Source organism: Microcaecilia unicolor, chromosome 9 (genome assembly GCF_901765095.1).
Source record: "Microcaecilia unicolor chromosome 9, aMicUni1.1, whole genome shotgun sequence".
Classification (NCBI taxonomy): domain Eukaryota; kingdom Metazoa; phylum Chordata; class Amphibia; order Gymnophiona; family Siphonopidae; genus Microcaecilia; species Microcaecilia unicolor.
Window position 1 is genome coordinate 110,024,682 of NC_044039.1, and position 18,532 is coordinate 110,043,213.

Consider the following 18,532-nt stretch of genomic DNA (forward strand, 5'->3'; position numbering starts at 1 on the left):
GCGGGGCCCGGAGGGATTTTGGTGGCTTCACCACCACGAACCTTCGAACCTTTTTGAAGGAAGTCAGGGCTTGGCTTCACTGACGTCAGTGTCCTCAGAACGTTGAGAGTGAGTTTTATTATAGTAGATATGCATTGGTGTTCCCAGGGTTCAGAATCAGCACTTGTGTGTATATTTCATAACAAATCCTCATTTATAAAGTAATAGAGAGAGGAATAATAAGGCTTTAACTCCCAACAGGTATGCATCATAAGAGGAAAAAGCCTCAATTTTAATGACACAAATTCCATAACTGGCATAAGAAACCTCCCTCCAACCTGAATTGGTTCAGCTTATCTTGCATAGTTCAATATATTATAAACACAAAAATATAAAAAGGTACACAATGCTCTTCAGTTAGTATATATCTCACAAAAATATTCATATATGTCAAGTCAAACAGTTTGGGAACAGATTCAAACAACAGAACTTCTTAGGTCAATAGGTCCTGTTGCCAACAAAGGCCAGTGTTCTGTAATAAAATCATACTTCTTTGGGGATAACCAGGAACCCTTGTGAATTCAGTTCTCTTGATCTTAATGTCCCCTTCATTGTTTGAATGCCAAACTGTTTGACATATATGAATAATATTTTTGAGATATACTACATGAAGAGCATTGTGCACATTATAATTTTTTTTGTTGCTTATAATATATTGGACTACTGAAGATAGACTGAACCAATTCAGGTTGGAGGGAGGTTTTTTTAATGCCTGTGATGGAATCAGTAAGCACAGAGTATGCATTATTAAAATTCTGAGGCTGTTCCTTCCTTCATGATATATACCTGTTGGGAGTTAAACCCTTTGCTTCAGTCCTTGAACTTGATTATTAGTTATTCCTCTTTATTACTTTATAAATGAGGATACTTTGAATTTTTTGAAAAAAATGTTTGTGCTCCTCATTCCCTGAGTTACATCATTGTATATTTTATAAAATATATGCATATGTATAACAATTGCTATCAGCATATACGTACAAATTTATTCCTGCCTCAAAGCAGGTGTAACTCTGTTAGAGATTTCAGGTAGGTTTTTCCCCATAAAAGTCACATCTGCTTCTACGTTGCCTTTAGAGAATAGACACAACATTATGTGTCTATGTATCTTTCCTGCTTAGGTGCTCTGTTATAAGCTTATCCTCCCTGTATATAATGCTTCAAAATTCATATTTACATTTAGGGCCCAATATTTAAAGTGAGTTAACCAAGCATACTATACAAAGATTATGCAACCTCATCAGCCAGTCCACTCAACTCTTAACTAAATAGCTGACTGCATCTTTTCTAGAATAGCGGTCTAATGACAAGGCCAAAAATGTCAGGAGGGTGAGAAGGTGGTACTGATGCCAAGGGAAGAAGGAGGGAAGAGGAAGTGATTAATACCAGGGAATGTGATGTGGAGAGAAAAAGAGACGATTAATGCCAAGCAGTGGATAATGTTGGAAAGGAAGTCATAATCATAACAATAATATTTATAACTCTATCCCAATCAAAATTGGTTTAAAGCAATTTACAGCAAAATACATAATAGTTATATATTTTACTATTAATTTTGTCTGTCTAACAAATCATTATGCTATTCCTCCCATAGCAGCATATCAAACATCTGGAAAGAAACCCCTATTTCTATAAGCTTATTAGTGTCCATGTTTATGAAAGAGAGAGCTCCCTAGGCTATGTTTGATGCATCTGCTGTGATAATTATTGGATGGAGGGGCAGTGTATTATGGAGAAGTTATCAAAATATAAAAGCAACTTCAAAAAGCTGTTTTTAGTCTGGATTTGAATATGACCAGGGTGGGAGTACAATGCACCAACTCATATATGTTCCAAGTAATTGCTGCAGCAATATTGAAAGAACAGATAACAAGAATTAGCAATGAAAGAATACAAATAAAAGCGTGACTTGCCAGATGAACAGAGTTTAGGAAGAAGAGTGGAGGGGAAGAGAGAGAAAAGAAGTAATGAGCTGCAAAATGCATGCATCTAAATGGGCAACAGAAATTTGAATTGTATGTGGAAGAAGATTAGGATGGACTGCATGGTCTGTGCATAGAAATTAATTCTGCTGCTCTATTCTGAATACAGTCAGTGAAGAACCATGGTTCTGTGGAGTCTATTGCAGTCTATTTTTCTTGGGTCTAAGTGGGACATGAGACAGTAGATTATTTTGGTCATTCATCCAACCATTTTCTTCTAAGACTGCAGACTGGTTTGGAACAGTCTGCCTTTGACCAAACTTTTTTTTAAAAATAAATATTTGTTTCAGGAAGATTATTAAGATTTTTATTTTTCTTATGTTAGGGAAAGGGGACTTGATATACCGCCTTTCTGTGGTATTTTGCAACTACATTCAAAGCGGTTTACATATATACAGGTACTTATTTTGTACCTGGGGCAATGCAGGGTTAAGTGACTTGCCCAGAGTCACAAGGAGCTGCAGTGGGAATCAAACCCAGTTGCCCAGGATCAAAGTCCACTGCATTAACCACTAGGCTACTCCTCCACTCCACTTCCCAGTGTTAAAATCTGTTTTTTTTCTCTTAACAATGAACCGCTTGACCTACTGCATAAATAAGCTGGATAGAAATGTCTGAGATTAGATTAGCCTGTTCAGAAAGGATGGGATGGATTTTAGTAGAGGTGAAAAGAAAGAAATCACATATTAACAGTAATTTGGAAATTTATGGAGAGGGAGAGAGAGAGATGGCCATCCACAAAGACAGAAAAAAAGGATATGGGTTTCAGCGTGAAATATCAGCTGTACTCTTTGCCATATTATGTTTAAAGTGGGTATCCAAGAAAGATGTCAAACAAGAAGTTTGACATCTGGGACTGGATTTGTGATGCAATTTCTGATGTAGAAAAACAGACCTGGGCATCATCAACATAAGATGCTACCCAAAGGCCTGACAGGAGACAGAAAGAAAAGAGAAGTTGGTCTAGGACTAAGACTTGAGATATACCAACTGAAAGCATGTATGATACGAGAAGTAATAAGAAAATGGATACACAGCAGAGTCCCAAAATCCATTTGTCTATAGCTAATCAAAGACTAGATATGATCAAATGTTTAAAAAAAAAAAAAAAAAAAAAAACAGGTGAAGGAGAATGCAGAGTGGAGACCTTTGGCCTTGACTGAGATCACTGTTGAATAGATTCTGTAGAATTCAGAGACTGAAATCCAGCCTTAAATGGATCCAGAACAATTTGAGGTGATAGAAAGTGAAGACAGTGAATGTGAACAGCATGAAAGAGAGGAGAGGGATGATGTAATAGTTATCAAGGTTGGTAGGGTCCAATGAAGAATTTTTGAGGAGTGGTGTGATTATGTGCTCGAAGGAAAAAGTTGCTGTGGCAAGTGATCAATGTGATATGGTATGATGGATGGAAGAGATGACTGAAGAGGAAACATAACTGAGAAGTTGAGAAGAATTGGGGTCAGAGGGAAACCCCCCCCCCCCCCCCACTAAGTTTAGAAGAGGAGATAAGATATTTTCCGCCTCGATTTTAGAAAAGAAAAAAAATGTAGCAGTGGCCAGTGAAAAGTAGAGTGAAAATAGATGGAAAAGGTGGTAGTGGCAGCAACCTGGTGGAAAATTTACTATTAATCCTATCAAGCTTATCCAAGTCAAGATTCATAAGATGGTGAGGTTTAAAAGAGAAAGATATATACAACTGATGCAGTGGAAATGGTTTTAAAAACACATGTAGGAAGGGGGAATGGGAGGTGCATATGGTATATGCTTTAGGTGATTTTTATTCAGGATAACACGGGAAAACAAGTGGATCTAAATAAAATGTTTTCATAGTTACAATGGGTTGCACACTTTGCATTGTCACAGTATTGAAAGGATTACTACATTAGTGTATCTTGAATTTTCAACCTTCTCTCCATGTTCTATATTTCCCTTGTCATCCTTTAATGCACTGAAATAAATATCAAGTGAAAGGAAATGGGAATGGGACTTGATATACTGCCATTCTGTGTTTTTTTGCAACTACATTCAAAGTGGTTTACATAGTATATACAGATACTTATTTGTACCTGGGGCAATGGATGGTTAAGTGACTTGCCCAGAGTTACAAGGCACAGCAGTGGGAATTGAACCCAGTTTCCCAGGATCAAAGTTTACTTCACTAACCACTAGGCTACTCCTCCACTCAAGTCTTTGTGGCTGAGTTAAGTGGATTGTGGTCTTGGAAATACACAAGGATCTTATTCAAATTTTTACAATTTTAACATTTTTACATCAGAAAGCTCGATAAACTTCTCACTTCCACTTCCTCCATCAACTTAATGCAAAGATGACTTCATTGCATGATGAATGATTTGAAATATGCAGGGGTCTTCAGCTTTTTTTGCATTCCTCTTCCATGCATTATCCTTCCTCAACTTCTGGATTATTTCCTATGAACAACTTTCCACACAGCAGCCCACATTTTGTTCTGCCTCCTCAAAGTGAAAGGACTCTCCATCACGTGTCAACTTCTGGATACCTTTCTTTACATCCTCTTATTTACTGAAAGTAAACTATTTGATTTAATTGTATCCCATACTTGCAAAAGGAAGCATCAGTTCAGCACTCTGCAAATATAATGCCCAGTTTCCAGTTTTGTACCATGGTACTCTACTCTTCTTCAGATTCTACTCCCCCCCCCCCCCCAAACACTTTGGGAAGCTATGATACATGTTCCAAGATGGCCGCTGACTAACGGGCTGACGTCCCATCGGCTCCGGATCCCATCTCGGAGCTCGCCCGTTGTCTGGCAGGGCATTGGCCCGATTTTGATCCTTGGGGACTGTGGAGATCTGGGGTTTTGGAGCAAGCTACTTCCGGGAGCTGCTGGCGCTCTTCACTCCTCGCTGTTTCGGTGCCAGCGGCCGGCCTGTTCACTTTGACGGAGCGGTTGCGGGTGCCGGGTCGGCGCGGGGTGCCGATTGGGCCGGCATTTTCTGTCTCTGGGCTCCCTCGGTTCATCCGTGCTGCCGGTTTCCTCCGCTCTTCGGGATTAGCCTGGCGTGCTCTGCCTTAACCTGGAATCGGGCACAGACTAAACATCTCGCTGACAGCACAGGTCGGGCTGCATCGGGTCGCTGTTTGACTGTCGCGCTGCCTTGCTCCGACTTTTCATCTACAGCCTGCTACTTGCCGGCTTTCATTTCTTCGCAGCAGCCCCAGCAGAAATTGCCGGCTCTGCTTCCTCCCAGCTGATCCCTGCTGAAATCGTCAGCTTCTGCGAACGACTCTGTCAACTCTTCTGCCCTGCTGCGGACTTCATCAGCCGGTCTGATGGAGCTGCAGTGGAGGAGATTGCTGGCTTGGAAAGCTCCGACGGTTGGGGCTGCGGAGGACAACCGTTTGGTCCGCCATCTTGATTCCTGCTCTGCTGACTCCATCGCTGAGGATGCCTACCTCCGGCTTCGTCCTGCCTCTGCATGCTGCTGTTTCTTCAGAGCTTCATTCGCCTTGCTGGACCTGTTTGTGTCAGACTGGATTTCCATCATCCCCCTTGGCCTTCTGCTGCCCACCTTTGTCTCCCTTACCTTTCCCTTCTTATCCTGTTCTCCCGCCCTATTTAAATGTAACTGTTTTTATTTTATTCGTTCATTGTAAGCCGCTTTGGGGCTGCAAAACTGTGGCAAAAGGCGGGATATAAATGACCTGAAATAAATAAAAAATAAAATCGTGTAGCGCTAAATATAAAGCTGAGTGTTCTAAATGGCTTCACAACATCTGAAGTAGAACAGTTTTTGGAGTATTAAGTTAACAATGAGGCATATTTTCAAAGCACTTAGACTTAAAAAGTTCCATAGTAACCTATTGAACTTTGCAAGTCTAAGTGCTTTGAAAATGAGCACCTATGTCTACCTCCATAGATTCACAAGTATAACGACCGATTTCCACACTATCATCCATGCAATGTAATATTGCCCGATGTAAAATACGCTTGATCTTTCAGGATCACTTCTACCCACCCACAATTCTAGAACTTCAACAACTGGTAATGTGCTTAAACCTACAGAAATTGACATGAGTCCACAGACAGCCTGTAAATACATAACCCTGACAACGTGAACATTAGTTTTAGCATAAACCACCTCCAGATGCATTTATCAGATGACATCAAAAGGTGAAACTACAGCAATTATTAGAAAATCATTTGGCAAGCATTTACTATTTGTACTGCTTTTATCCATAGGCAGTATTAAAAATTAACAATTCTACACATATGAACATCAACATTGTGTATGTGCAATTGAGAAATGCTGGATTAATGTCAATCTGTGGATGAAATGATGCAGAACATACTCCATGATTTGGGCAAAAAGATATTTGCATGTATCCTGCCATCCAGTTTGGGGTTTTCTTAGTAATTTAAGACACAGAACGTTGCTTCAATAAGTCTTTAGTGGCTCACGTGTCAAACTTTTCGAACATGATTGTTTCTAGTTTGGAGAATGTTTGGGATTCATGGAAGAGAGATACTTGTACCTTTTGAGAGAGTTCTAGTGATGTAACAATCTTTTAAGCTTGGCATCTTCAGACAAAACAAGTTGTCTTGTTTTTTTTCCCATTCCAGATGTGCACAACAACAACATCCATGCCATAGAAGGTGCTGTTGCAACCAATGGTTGCGATGTTGTGATCCATAGTATCAACTGCCCACAGTGAAAAGTTGCCTGGTGGTAAAACACAATTTGTATCAGTCGTTGCAGCAGATAGGCAATACTTCCACAATTCATCATGACACACTGAAACCAAGTTGATACAGCTCATGTACAAGGAATCACCAAGCAACAGCTCTGTGAGCTTGCACACCAAGATCCAGAAGAATGAGGCAGTGATAATACTTGGGTATAGACGCCTGTATTAAAGTTGGATAAATTGCCACTTTTTTCAACACACATTGTGTGTAAGAAGTCCCAGGACACAACGTAAAACCTCTGGGTTCCCTTGACAGGCAATATTTCTGATGCAGAAGGATAGAACACTGGAGACTTTCATAAATATTTTACAGTACCTTATTAACGATTTTGGCCACTGCTAAAATAAGTGAGGCTTTGCAGGTTCAAGCTCATACATTTTTTTAATGGTTTATGCTATATCAGTGTGCCGGACCCTGATTGATTATTTATAATTACATCTCATTTCCCTGCAGGATGAGAAATAACAGTATCGCTCTTATAATATAGATCCAAATGTTGTCTTGAGGTGAAGAATGCTGTAGGAGTCCATGTCCTTTAGAAGAAATTAATCTTTCTAACAACTTCTTGAAGTGGTACTGGTTCACAGTCTCTGAATTCAGCACTATTTTTCACTGGGTAAGTTAGGTGGCCCTCTTTCTTCAGTGTTTTGGTGCTTTTTAAAAATTTTTTTCTCTTTTCAAAATTTAACATTACAAATATAATGGTATTGTACATCTGCAGCAAGAAAAATCATACTGACAGTATCCAGATATAGAAGTTATAAGCCCATTAAATCATTTATTCTTTCACAAATTTCATGATCTCATATAAATATTTGGTTCTAATTGGGTAGACCCATCCATTTGTCTTATTTTCACTGTCCTTGAAAAACCAGTCACAAAAACATTTTACCTCAAAACTCAAACAAAAATCTGAGGAATCTTCACCACCAAGAAGTGGTCACATTTAACATTGTGCTCTGCCAGACAGCTTCCTATAATTTTTTTTTAATGTAATCATAGGATATGATGTATGATCATTAAGTTCAAATTAAGACACTTTTATGAATGTTTTATGTAAAGGAACTTGTGTGTCCTAACATCATTTATGCTTTGTCTGGACAGTTTTTACAACTCATTGAATTTCTGTGGAATTGATTCATGCTAGTAATGAACATATTTATAAGACTGCATGGTGTCTGATGCGTTGGCTGACATTTTTGTCTTCTTGCTTTTACTCCAAGTGGACATTATAGGAAAAGCATATTTCCATATATGTCTTCCATCCAATTCCAAAGTCTGGCAATGTCAAAGTAGCTTCATATCTGGACAGGAATGAGAGTCATGTATATTTTAAGAAACTTGCAAGTGTATTATACAATTTGATGGGGATTAAGGATCCATGTAAAAGAATGCTATTCACTTTTATAGAGGCTCAAAGGGTTTCTACAAAAATGGCATGCTTGTTTTTATTTTACAATTAGAAAAATAATATTCTGTCAGAAATGTTTCAATTCACAAATTAAAACAAATCAAGTCACATAAGCATACCTTCAGTAAAGAAAAGCATGAAACTCCAAATAAGAAAATATTGAATTCTGACTGGTCACAGTTTTGACTGGTTTGGACCCAATCAAGTAGCAACTTTTCAACAGTGGTTCTTCCAACTTAAAGCTTCACAGCTGGTATAAGACTGACTTACAGCACAGCCAGAAGTGATACTTACGCACTGAGGGCACCTCCTCCTTTCGCATGACCATCAAGTTTCGTTACAATTACAGAAGCTACATCCACTTTGTCTTTGAAAGCCTTCGCTTGAGCTTCACATGCCTGACCAATGGAGGCATCCATCACATATACAATGTTATCTGGTTGCTTTAAAGAAGAAAGAAAAATAAAATAAGAATCAACTGCTTACACAACACATATACCACAGAATAGCACTCTGCTCAAAGTGCTCTGTCACTACTAAAAGTATTCCAATATAGATCTGATTCACAATATATGTTCTGCAACAGTACCCTGAGTGAATCTCAGTTAAACACCTGCAACCACTGCGTGCTGGCGTTTGTATTGACAATGAGAGGAAAACCTCATACTACTGTGGCTCCACTGGTTGGTCTCAACCACAAATAATTAGGGCTCACAGTAAAAAAAGTAATCACGGGTAAAAAAAATCCACAGGTAGACCGTTGAGAGGGGTTTTTTTTTTACCCATGATTACTTTTTTTTACTGTGAGCCCTAATTATTTGTGGTTGAGACCAACCAGTGGAGCCACAGTAGTATGAGGTTTTCCTCTCATTGTCAATACAAACGCCAGCACGCAGTGGTTGCAGGTGTTTAACTACTAAAAGTAGACAAGAGAAAGGATGTGCACAAAAAAGTAACAACATTTAAAACATAAAACAAACAAAAAAACCCACTCCACAACCTTTTATGGCCAAGCTGCTCACACGTGGGTTTGTTAAGCCACAAACAGTTGCTTATATGAGAATTTCCTTCTTGTTATGAAAAATTAAAACTGAATTTAGGCACAACTGAACTATTCTGGGTTAATTATTCTTTTACAGGAACATTTCTCAGGTTGATGAGGTAATTTTTAATTTAGTACTAAGGAAAATTTTGGAAATTATCCTGGATTCTTCCCTATCTTTTAAACCTCAGATGCAACAATTTCCAAGAGGATGCTTGGGAGGATGAAACTGCTAAAAGGTAGTTTGGTTTAAATTTCGAGACCATAGAACTTGTGGACTATAAGGCAGTCCATGATTTTTAGCCTTTTGAACTACTGCAACTCCTTTTATAATGGATTGCCCAGAAAGTTTCTGAAAAAACTTCAACTAATTTAAAATATAGCAGCTATCTTCAGGTTACCTTCAGGGGGAGGAATGCTGGCTTCAGCCTAACACCTGGTAAGCCTTTTCTTAGCTAGGAGGTGCATGGTAGAGGTGTCCAGCGCTCTCACCTACTGCCTTCTAGGTGCAGTGGAAAGTGATCAGGTTTCTCATGGGGAGTTCTGTGAATGTTTTCAGGGCAATAAAACAAGACTTCCCGGCAGTGAGGAGCATAATTATTGAGCTGGTATCTGAGCTGTGGTGCAACATGCCATAGAAAAGCCATCACCACAGGACACAGAAGTGTGGCTTGATGAGAGTAAGACAAAATTTCAAATTACTGTGTCATTGTTACAGTCTTGTTAAGCAAACAGAACTTCTATGTATAGTTTAATTAATGCTATGCCTCTGGGTGCACCCTTGAATGGAAATTGCATCTTTTTTTGTCTTGTCTTTATTAAATGAGACCTAGGTTGAAGAAGGTGATGGGGTTATATTGACTGTCTTTTGTCCAGCCTGCCAAAGTGGGGAAGAACTGGGAGTAAAATGGGGTAATATTTAATCAACGGTTAGAATTAGAAATCGTAGGGGAAAAAAAAAAAGTTATGACTATAGAATGTATACTGTTTTGCATGTTATTGTCTTTTGGTTTATAATCTGATAGGTTGTGGGAATGATAGATTGCCTAATGGGCTTATTTTCGAAAGAGAAGGGTGCCCATCTTTCGACACAAATTGCAAGATGGGCGTCCTTCTCCCAGGGTCGCCCAAATCGGCAAAATCGAAAGCCGATTTTGGGCATCCTCAACTGCTTTCCGTCACGGGGACGACCAAAGTTCACGGGGCGTGTCGGAAGCATACTGAAGGTGGGACTGGGGCATGCTTAACACATGGGCGTCCTCGGCCAATAATGGAAAAAAGAAGGGCGTCCCTGACGAGCACTTGGCCGACTTTACCTGGTCCTTTTTTTCTTGCGACCAAGCCTCAAAAAGCCTGAACTGACCAGACGCCCACCGGAGGGAATCAGGGATGACCTCCCCTTACTCCCCCCCCCCCCCCCAGTGGTCACTAACCCTCTCCCACCCTAAAAAAAAAAAAAAAAAAAAAAAAAAAAACTCTAAAAATATTTTTTGCCAGCCTCAAATGTCATACCCAGCTCCATGACAGAAGTATGCAGGTCCCTGGAGCAGTTTTAGTGGGTGCAGTGCAATTCAGGCAGGCGGACCCAGGCCCATCCCCCCCACCTGTTACATTTGTGGTGGTAAATATGAGCCCTTCAAAACCCACTAGAAACCCACTATACCCACATGTAGGTGCCCCCCTTCACCCCTTAGGGCTATGGTAGTGGTGTACAGTTGTGGGGAGTGGGTTTTTTTTGTGTGTGTGTGGGGGGGGGGGGGGGTTGGGAAGCTCAGCACACAAGGTAAGGGAGCTATGCATCTGGGAGCAATTTATGAAGTCCACTGCAGTGCCCCCTAGGGTGCCCGGTTGGTGTCCTGGCATGAAAGGGGGATCAGTGCACTACGAATGCTGACTCCTCCCACAACCAAATGGCTTGGATTTGGTAGTTTCTGAGATGGGCATCCTCAGTTTCCATTATTGCCGAAAACCGGGGACGACCATCTCTAAGGACGACCTAAATGTTGAGATTTGGCCGTCCCCGACCATATTATCGAAACAAAAGATGGACGCCCATTTTGTTTCGATAATACGGGTTTCCCCGCCCCTTCGCAGGGATGTCCCGCGAGGACGCCCTCAGGAAAACTTGGGTGCCCCATTCAATTATGCCCCTCCAGGTTAACTAAATTAAGGGCCCTTTTACTAAGTGGCGATAAGCCCACTGTGGGCTTACTGTACAACAATCTGGAACTACCGTTGGCCCAACACGAGCATTGGCAGTATTTCCACCTCCAGTGCACGGCATTTCTAGTGCTAGTGGAAATATTTGAAAAATATTTTCACAGGTGTTACCACCGGGTTAGCACAGGAGCCCTTACCACTACCTCAATGGGTGGCAGCAAGTGCTCCCACCGCATGGCTACACAGTAAGTGCAATCTTACCACATGGCCATTTCTTTTTTCAGCCTTTTTACCCATTGTGGTAAAAAGGGCCTCACCACGCGGCAAAACAGCCGCAGGGCTCTTTTATCACAGCTTGTAAAAGGGCACCTGAGGGACCCTTTTACTAAAGGTGAGCTAGCAATCAGGATGCGCTAAATGCTAAGAAACCCATAGGTATTAGTTGGGCCTTTTAACATTTAGCATTGACTAAATTTGTTAGCACACTTTAGTAAAAGGACCCCTCAGTATTAAAGCACACAATACGGGAAAATAATTGTTTTAGGAGATTTTAATCTAGCTGTGAAGCTGGCACCATATGGGTGAAAATGGACTTTTATTTATAACATTGTAAATTTGGATTGTGTTCACATTAAATGGGAAATACATGGCTTCCGTTTCCAGTGGGGATGTAACAAGATGCATGTGATCCTGAACCACTGACTAAATAACTGAGGTGAACAGCACCAATCACTGAAAACTGCTGTACGAATGCTGCGGGGACCAAAGGGCACACCTGGCAAGACAATTAAAGATATGTACGCAACGAAAGTGAGTACAGTGTATAAAAAAGGGTAAAGGGTCATGGACTTTATATACTGCCTTTCTATGGTACAACCAAAGCAGTTTGTATATGTCATTCAGGTAATTTTCTGTCCCTACTGGGCTCATAATGTAAGCTTTTGTACCTGTGCCAATGGAGGGTTAAGTGACTTTCTCAGGGTCAAAAGGAGCTGCAGACCGAAGGAACTGGGAGTGCTTGGCTAAGATGGCAGCAACAGGACAAAGAGGGAGAACAAGACAGATGACTTCAAATGTTACTACAGGAGATCCGCGACTCGAAGAATGAGACAGTGAAGAGAGTATTGGAGCACATAGCAGAACACCTTGGACACCTTCGCGCAGTGCCTAACAGAAATAAAGGAGAGAGAGTGGGGAGTTGGTGGCCAAATCCTCCACATTTGCACCTTCCATGTGAGAGCTTTGTAGGGAGATCCAGTGGCTAAAGTAAAGGGAAATGGCTCATACATATTGTACAACTGTTTCAATATATTAGAAGCCAGAAAAAAGCGAATGCTACATACCTGTAGAAGGTATTCTCCGAGGACAGCAGGCTGATTGTTCTCACTGATGGGTGACGTCCACGGCAGCCCCTCCAATCGGAAACTTCACTAGCAAAGGCCTGTGCTAGTCCTCGCGCGCCCATGCGCACCGCGCATGCGCGGCCGTCTTCCCGCCCGAACCGGCTCGTGTTCGTCAGTCCCATATGTAGCAAGACAAAGCAAGGGAAGACACAACTCCAAAGGGGAGGCGGGCGGGTTTGTGAGAACAATCAGCCTGCTGTCCTCGGAGAATACCTTCTACAGGTATGTAGCATTCGCTTTCTCCGAGGACAAGCAGGCTGCTTGTTCTCACTGATGGGGTATCCCTAGCCCCCAGGCTCACTCAAAACAACAACCATGGTCAATTGGGCCTCGCAACGGCGAGGACATTACTGAGATTGACCTAAAAAATTTACCAACTAACTGAGAGTGCAGCCTGGAACAGAACAAACAGGGCCCTCGGGGGGTGGAGTTGGATCCTAAAGCCCGAACAGGTTGTGAAGCACTGACTGCCCGAACCGACTGTCGCGTCGAGTATCCTGCTGCAGGCAGTAATGAGATGTGAATGTGTGGACAGATGACCACGTCGCAGCTTTGCAAATCTCTTCAATAGTGGCTGACTTCAAGTGGGCTACCGACGCAGCCATGGCTCTAACATTATGAGCCGTGACATGACCCTCAAGAGCCAGCCCAGCCTGGGCGTAAGTGAAGGAAATGCAATCTGCTAGCCAATTGGATATGGTGCGTTTCCCCACAGCCACTCCCCTTCTGTTGGGATCAAAAGAAACAAACAATTGGGCGGACTGTCTGTTGGGCTGTGTCCGCTCCAGATAGAAGGCCAATGCTCTCTTGCAGTCCAATGTGTGCAGCTGACGTTCAGCAGGGCAGGAATGAGGACGGGGAAAGAATGTTGGCAAGACAATTGACTGGTTCAGATGGAACTCCGACACAACCTTTGGCAAGAACTTAGGGTGAGTGCGGAGGACTACTCTGTTATGATGAAATTTGGTGTAAGGGGCCTGGGCTACCAGGGCCTGAAGCTCACTGACTCTACGAGCTGAAGTAACTGCCACCAAGAAAATGACCTTCCAGGTCAAGTACTTCAGATGGCAGGAATTCAGTGGCTCAAAAGGAGGTTTCATCAGCTGGGTGAGAACGACATTGAGATCCCATGACACTGTAGGAGGCTTGACAGGGGGCTTTGACAAAAGCAAACCTCTCATGAAGCGAACAACTAAAGGCTGTCCTGAGATCGGCTTACCTTCCACACGGTAATGGTATGCACTGATTGCACTAAGGTGAACCCTTACAGAGTTGGTCTTGAGACCAGACTCAGACAAGTGCAGAAGGTATTCAAGCAGGGTCTGTGTAGGACAAGAGCGAGGATCTAGGGCCTTGCTGTCACACCAGACGGCAAATCTCCTCCACAGAAAGAAGTAACTCCTTTTAGTGGAATCTTTCCTGGAAGCAAGCAAGATGCGGGAGACACCCTCTGACAGACCCAAAGAGGCAAAGTCTACGCTCTCAACATCCAGGCCGTGAGAGCCAGGGACCGGAGGTTGGGATGCAGAAGCGCCCCTTCGTCCTGTGTGATGAGGGTCGGAAAACACTCCAATCTCCACGGTTCTTCGGAGGACAACTCCAGAAGAAGAGGGAACCAGATCTGACACGGCCAAAAAGGAGCAATCAGAATCATGGTGCCTCGGTCTTGCTTGAGTTTCAACAAAGTCTTCCCCACCAGAGGTATGGGAGGATAAGCATACAGCAGACCCTCCCCCAGTCCAGGAGGAAGGCATCCGATGCCAGTCTGCCGTGGGCCTGAAGCCTGGAACAGAACTGAGGGACCTTGTGGTTGGCTTGAGATGCGAAGAGGTCTACCAAGGGGGTGCCCCACGCTTGGAAGATGTGGCGCACCACTCGGGAATTGAGCGACCACTCGTGAGGTTGCATAATCCTGCTCAACCTGTCGGCCAGACTGTTGTTTATGCCTGCCAGATATGTGGCTTGGAGCACCATGCCATGACGGCGAGCCCAGAGCCACATGCTGACGGCTTCCTGACACAGGGGGCGAGATCCGGTGCCCCCCTGCTTGTTGACGTAATACATGGCAACCTGGTTGTCTGTCTGAATTTGGATAATTTGGTGGGACAGCCGATCTCTGAAAGCCTTCAGAGCGTTCCAGATCGCTCGTAACTCCAGAAGATTGATCTGCAGATCGCGTTCCTGGAGGGACCAGCTTCCTTGGCTGTGAAGTCCATCGACATGAGCTCCCCATCCCAGGAGAGACGCATCCGTGGTCAGCACCTTTTGTGGCTGAGGAATTTAGAAAGGACGTCCCAGAGTCAAATTGGACCAAATCGTCCACCAATACAGGGATTCAAGAAAACTCGTGGACAGGTGGATCACGTCTTCTAGATCCCCAGCAGCCTGAAACCACTGGGAAGCTAGGGTCCATTGAGCAGATCTCATGTGAAGGCGGGCCATGGGAGTCACATGAACTGTGGAGGCCATGTGGCCCAGAAATCTCAACATCTGCCGAGCTGTGATCTGCTGGGACGCTCGCACCCGCGAGACGAGGGACAACAAGTTGTTGGCTCTCGTCTCTGGAAGATAGGCGCGAGCCGTCCGAGAATCCAGCAGAGCTCCTATGAATTCGAGTTTCTGCACTGGGAGAAGATGGGACTTTGGATAATTTATCACAAACCCCAGTAGCTCCAGGAGGCGAATAGTCATCTGCATGGACTGCAGGGCTCCTGCCTCGGATGTGTTCTTCACCAGCCAATCGTCGAGATATGGGAACACGTGTACCCCCAGTCTGCGAAGTGCCGCTGCTACTACAGCCAAGCACTTCGTGAACACTCTGGGCGCAGAGGCGAGCCCAAAGGGTAGCACACAGTACTGGAAGTGACGTGTGCCCAGCTGAAATCGCAGATACTGTCTGTGAGCTGGCAGTATCGGGATGTGCGTGTAGGCGTCCTTCAAGTCCAGAGAGCATAGTCAATCGTTTTGCTGAATCATGGGTAGAAGGGTGCCCAGGGAAAGCATCCTGAACTTTTCTTTGACCAGATATTTGTTCAGGGCCCTTAGGTCTAGGATGGGACGCATCCCCCCTGTTTTCTTTTCCACAAGGAAGTACCTGGAATAGAATCCCAGCCCTTCTTGCCCGGATGGCACGGGCTCGACCGCATTGGCGCTGAGAAGGGCGGAGAGTTCCTCTGCAAGTACCTGCTTGTGCTGGAAGCTGTAGGATTGAGCTCCCGGTGGACAATTTGGAGGTTTTGAGGCCAAATTGAGGGTGTATCCTTGCCGGACTATTTGGAGAACCCACTGATCGGAGGTTATGAGAGGCCACCTTTGGTGAAAAGCTTTCAACCTCCCCCCGACTGGTAGGTCGCCCGGCACTGATACTTGGATGTCGGCTATGCTCTGCTGGAGCCAGTCAAAAGCTCGTCCCTTGCTTTTGCTGGGGAGCCGATGGGCCTTGCTGAGGCGCACGCTGCTGACGAGAGCGAGCGCGCTGGGGCTTAGCCTGGGCCACAGGCTGTCGAGAAGGAGGATTGTACCTACGCTTGCCAGAAGAGTAGGGAACAGTCTTCCTTCCCCCGAAAAATCTTCTACCTGTAGAGGTAGATGCTGAAGGCTGCCGGCGGGAGAACTTGTCGAATGCGGTGTCCCGCTGGTGGAGCTGCTCTACCACCTGCTCGACCTTCTCTCCAAAAATATTATCCGCACGGCAAGGCGAGTCCAGACTCCTCGTCAGAGAAATATCTGATGTCTTCTTCCTCTTCCCACGAGGCCTCACCCTCGGTGTCAGACACAAGTTCACGGACCTGTGTCTGCAACCGTGCCCGACTCGACTCCGTGGAGCCACGTCCACGATGGGAGCGTCGAGAAGTAGACTCTCTCGCCTGCATCGGCAAAGCTCCCTCCGCCGACGGGGAGCCTTCCTGGGAGGCGACCGCAGTCGGTACCGATGCGGAAGGCCTCACCTCGGGCATGGGGCCAGCCGGCGCCTCGCTCGACGGTACCGGTGGCGCAAGCACCCCCGGAACCGGAGGAGTAGGGCGCAACAGCTCCCCCAGGATCTCTGGGAGAACGGCCCGGAGGCTCTCATGCAGAGCGGCTGTGGAGAAAGACATCGATGTCGATGCAGGAGTCTATGTCAAAACCTGTTCCGGGCGTGGAGGCTGTTCCGGGCTGTCCAGAGTGGAGCGCATCGACACCTCCTGAACAGAGGGTGAGCGGTCCTCTCGGTGCCAATGCCTACTGGGTGCCGACTCCCTCGGCGACCCAGAGCTCTCGGTGCCGACACGGGAAGGAGACCGGTGACGATGCTTCTTCGATTTCTTGGAGCGAAGCATGTCACCGGAGCTTCCCGGCACCGACGAGGAGGACGTCGAATCCAGCCGTCGCTTCTTCGGGGCCGAGGCCGAAGGAGGTCGGTCTCGGGGGGGCTGTACCGCGGGAGCCCTCAGGGCAGGAGGAGACCCACCCGAAGGCTCACCGCCACCAGCAGGGGAATGGACAGCCCTCACCTGCGCTCCAGACGAAGCACCACCGTCCGACGACATCAGCAAAAGAGGAGGTCTCGATGTCACCGACGCCGACGCAGCCCTCCGATGTCGCCCCGATGCAGAGGGTCGATGCCTCGATACACTCGATGCAGTCAGGGGCGAAGATGAAGGTCCGGGCGCTGACGACGTCGATGCACTGGATCCTCCCGGTGCCGATGCTGACGAAGAGCCCGAGAACAAAACGTTCCACTGGGCCAATCTCGCTACCTGAGTCCGCTTTTGTAAAAGGGAACACAGACTACAGGCCTGCGGGCGGTGCCCAGCCCCCAAGCACTGAAGACACGACGCGTGCCTATCAGTGAGCGAGATGACCCGGGCGCACTGGGTGCACTTCTTGAAGCCGCTGGGAGACTTCGATGTCATGGGCGGAAAAATCACGCCGGCGAGATCAAAAGTCGAAATGGCGGAAAAGGCACCACAAAAACAAGGGGAAGAAAACTTCGACCCGAGGCCTAAAAGCGGCCTACCCCGACGACGAAAGAAAACTTACCGGGGCGAAAAACTGGAAATATCGGAAGGAAAAAAGACCGAAGAGTCTCCTTCCACACAGAGTTTTTTTTTTTTTTTAACACAAAGTAAGGACGACGCGCGAGGTCGACTTTCCGGGGCGCGACACGGTGAAAACACGACCGTACCGAGCGCGGACAAAAGAAGACTGACGAACACGAGCCGGTTCGGGCGGGAAGACGGCCGTGCATGCGCGGTGCGCATGGGCGCGCGAGGACTAGCAAAGGCCTTTGCTAGTGAAGTTTCCGATTGGAGGGGCTGCCGTGGACGTCACCCATCAGTGAGAACAAGCAGCCTGCTTGTCCTCGGAGAATGAACTAATACAGTATGATTGGAAAATCTCAGTCTTTCCAGACTCGAGATCATCTGCAAAAAGGAAGGCAATGCAGAAACGCAGAAATGCCCTGTTAAAGGTAGGACTGAGAACCACCATCTAGCTCCTGGCCAGGCTTGTGGCGATTTAGAATGGGCAGAAGAGGTTTTTACATTTGCCCAAGGAAGCGGACAAACCACTGGCGAAACATGCAGGCAAGTTCCAGGACTCTCAGAGGTATTCCCTCTACTCAAGAGGCATCTGCAGAGAAGCCTCGAGCCCTGGCGGAGGGTTTAGACAATAAGGCTGGGGGTTCCAATCCCCTCGACTAAGGCATCCGTAGTCAAAGGAAATGTTCAGTCAGCCCCAGAAAGAGCTTCCCAGCAATGATGCTACAGACAAAGCAGTTATTGA

The 18,532-nt window shown here is 45.3% G+C and overlaps 1 protein-coding gene across 3 annotated transcripts in view; it reads right to left on the minus strand.

Annotated features, from left to right (window-relative positions):
- Window positions 1-18,532, minus strand: part of SRP54 (signal recognition particle 54) — a 144,492-nt gene that overhangs the window by 61,889 nt on the left and 64,071 nt on the right. For all 3 annotated transcript variants that reach the window (XM_030214192.1, XM_030214193.1, XM_030214194.1), the window contains exon 9: window positions 8,456-8,604. In XM_030214192.1, the coding sequence (XP_030070052.1) occupies window positions 8,456-8,604 (149 nt within the window). The remainder of the gene's footprint in view (window positions 1-8,455; window positions 8,605-18,532) is intronic.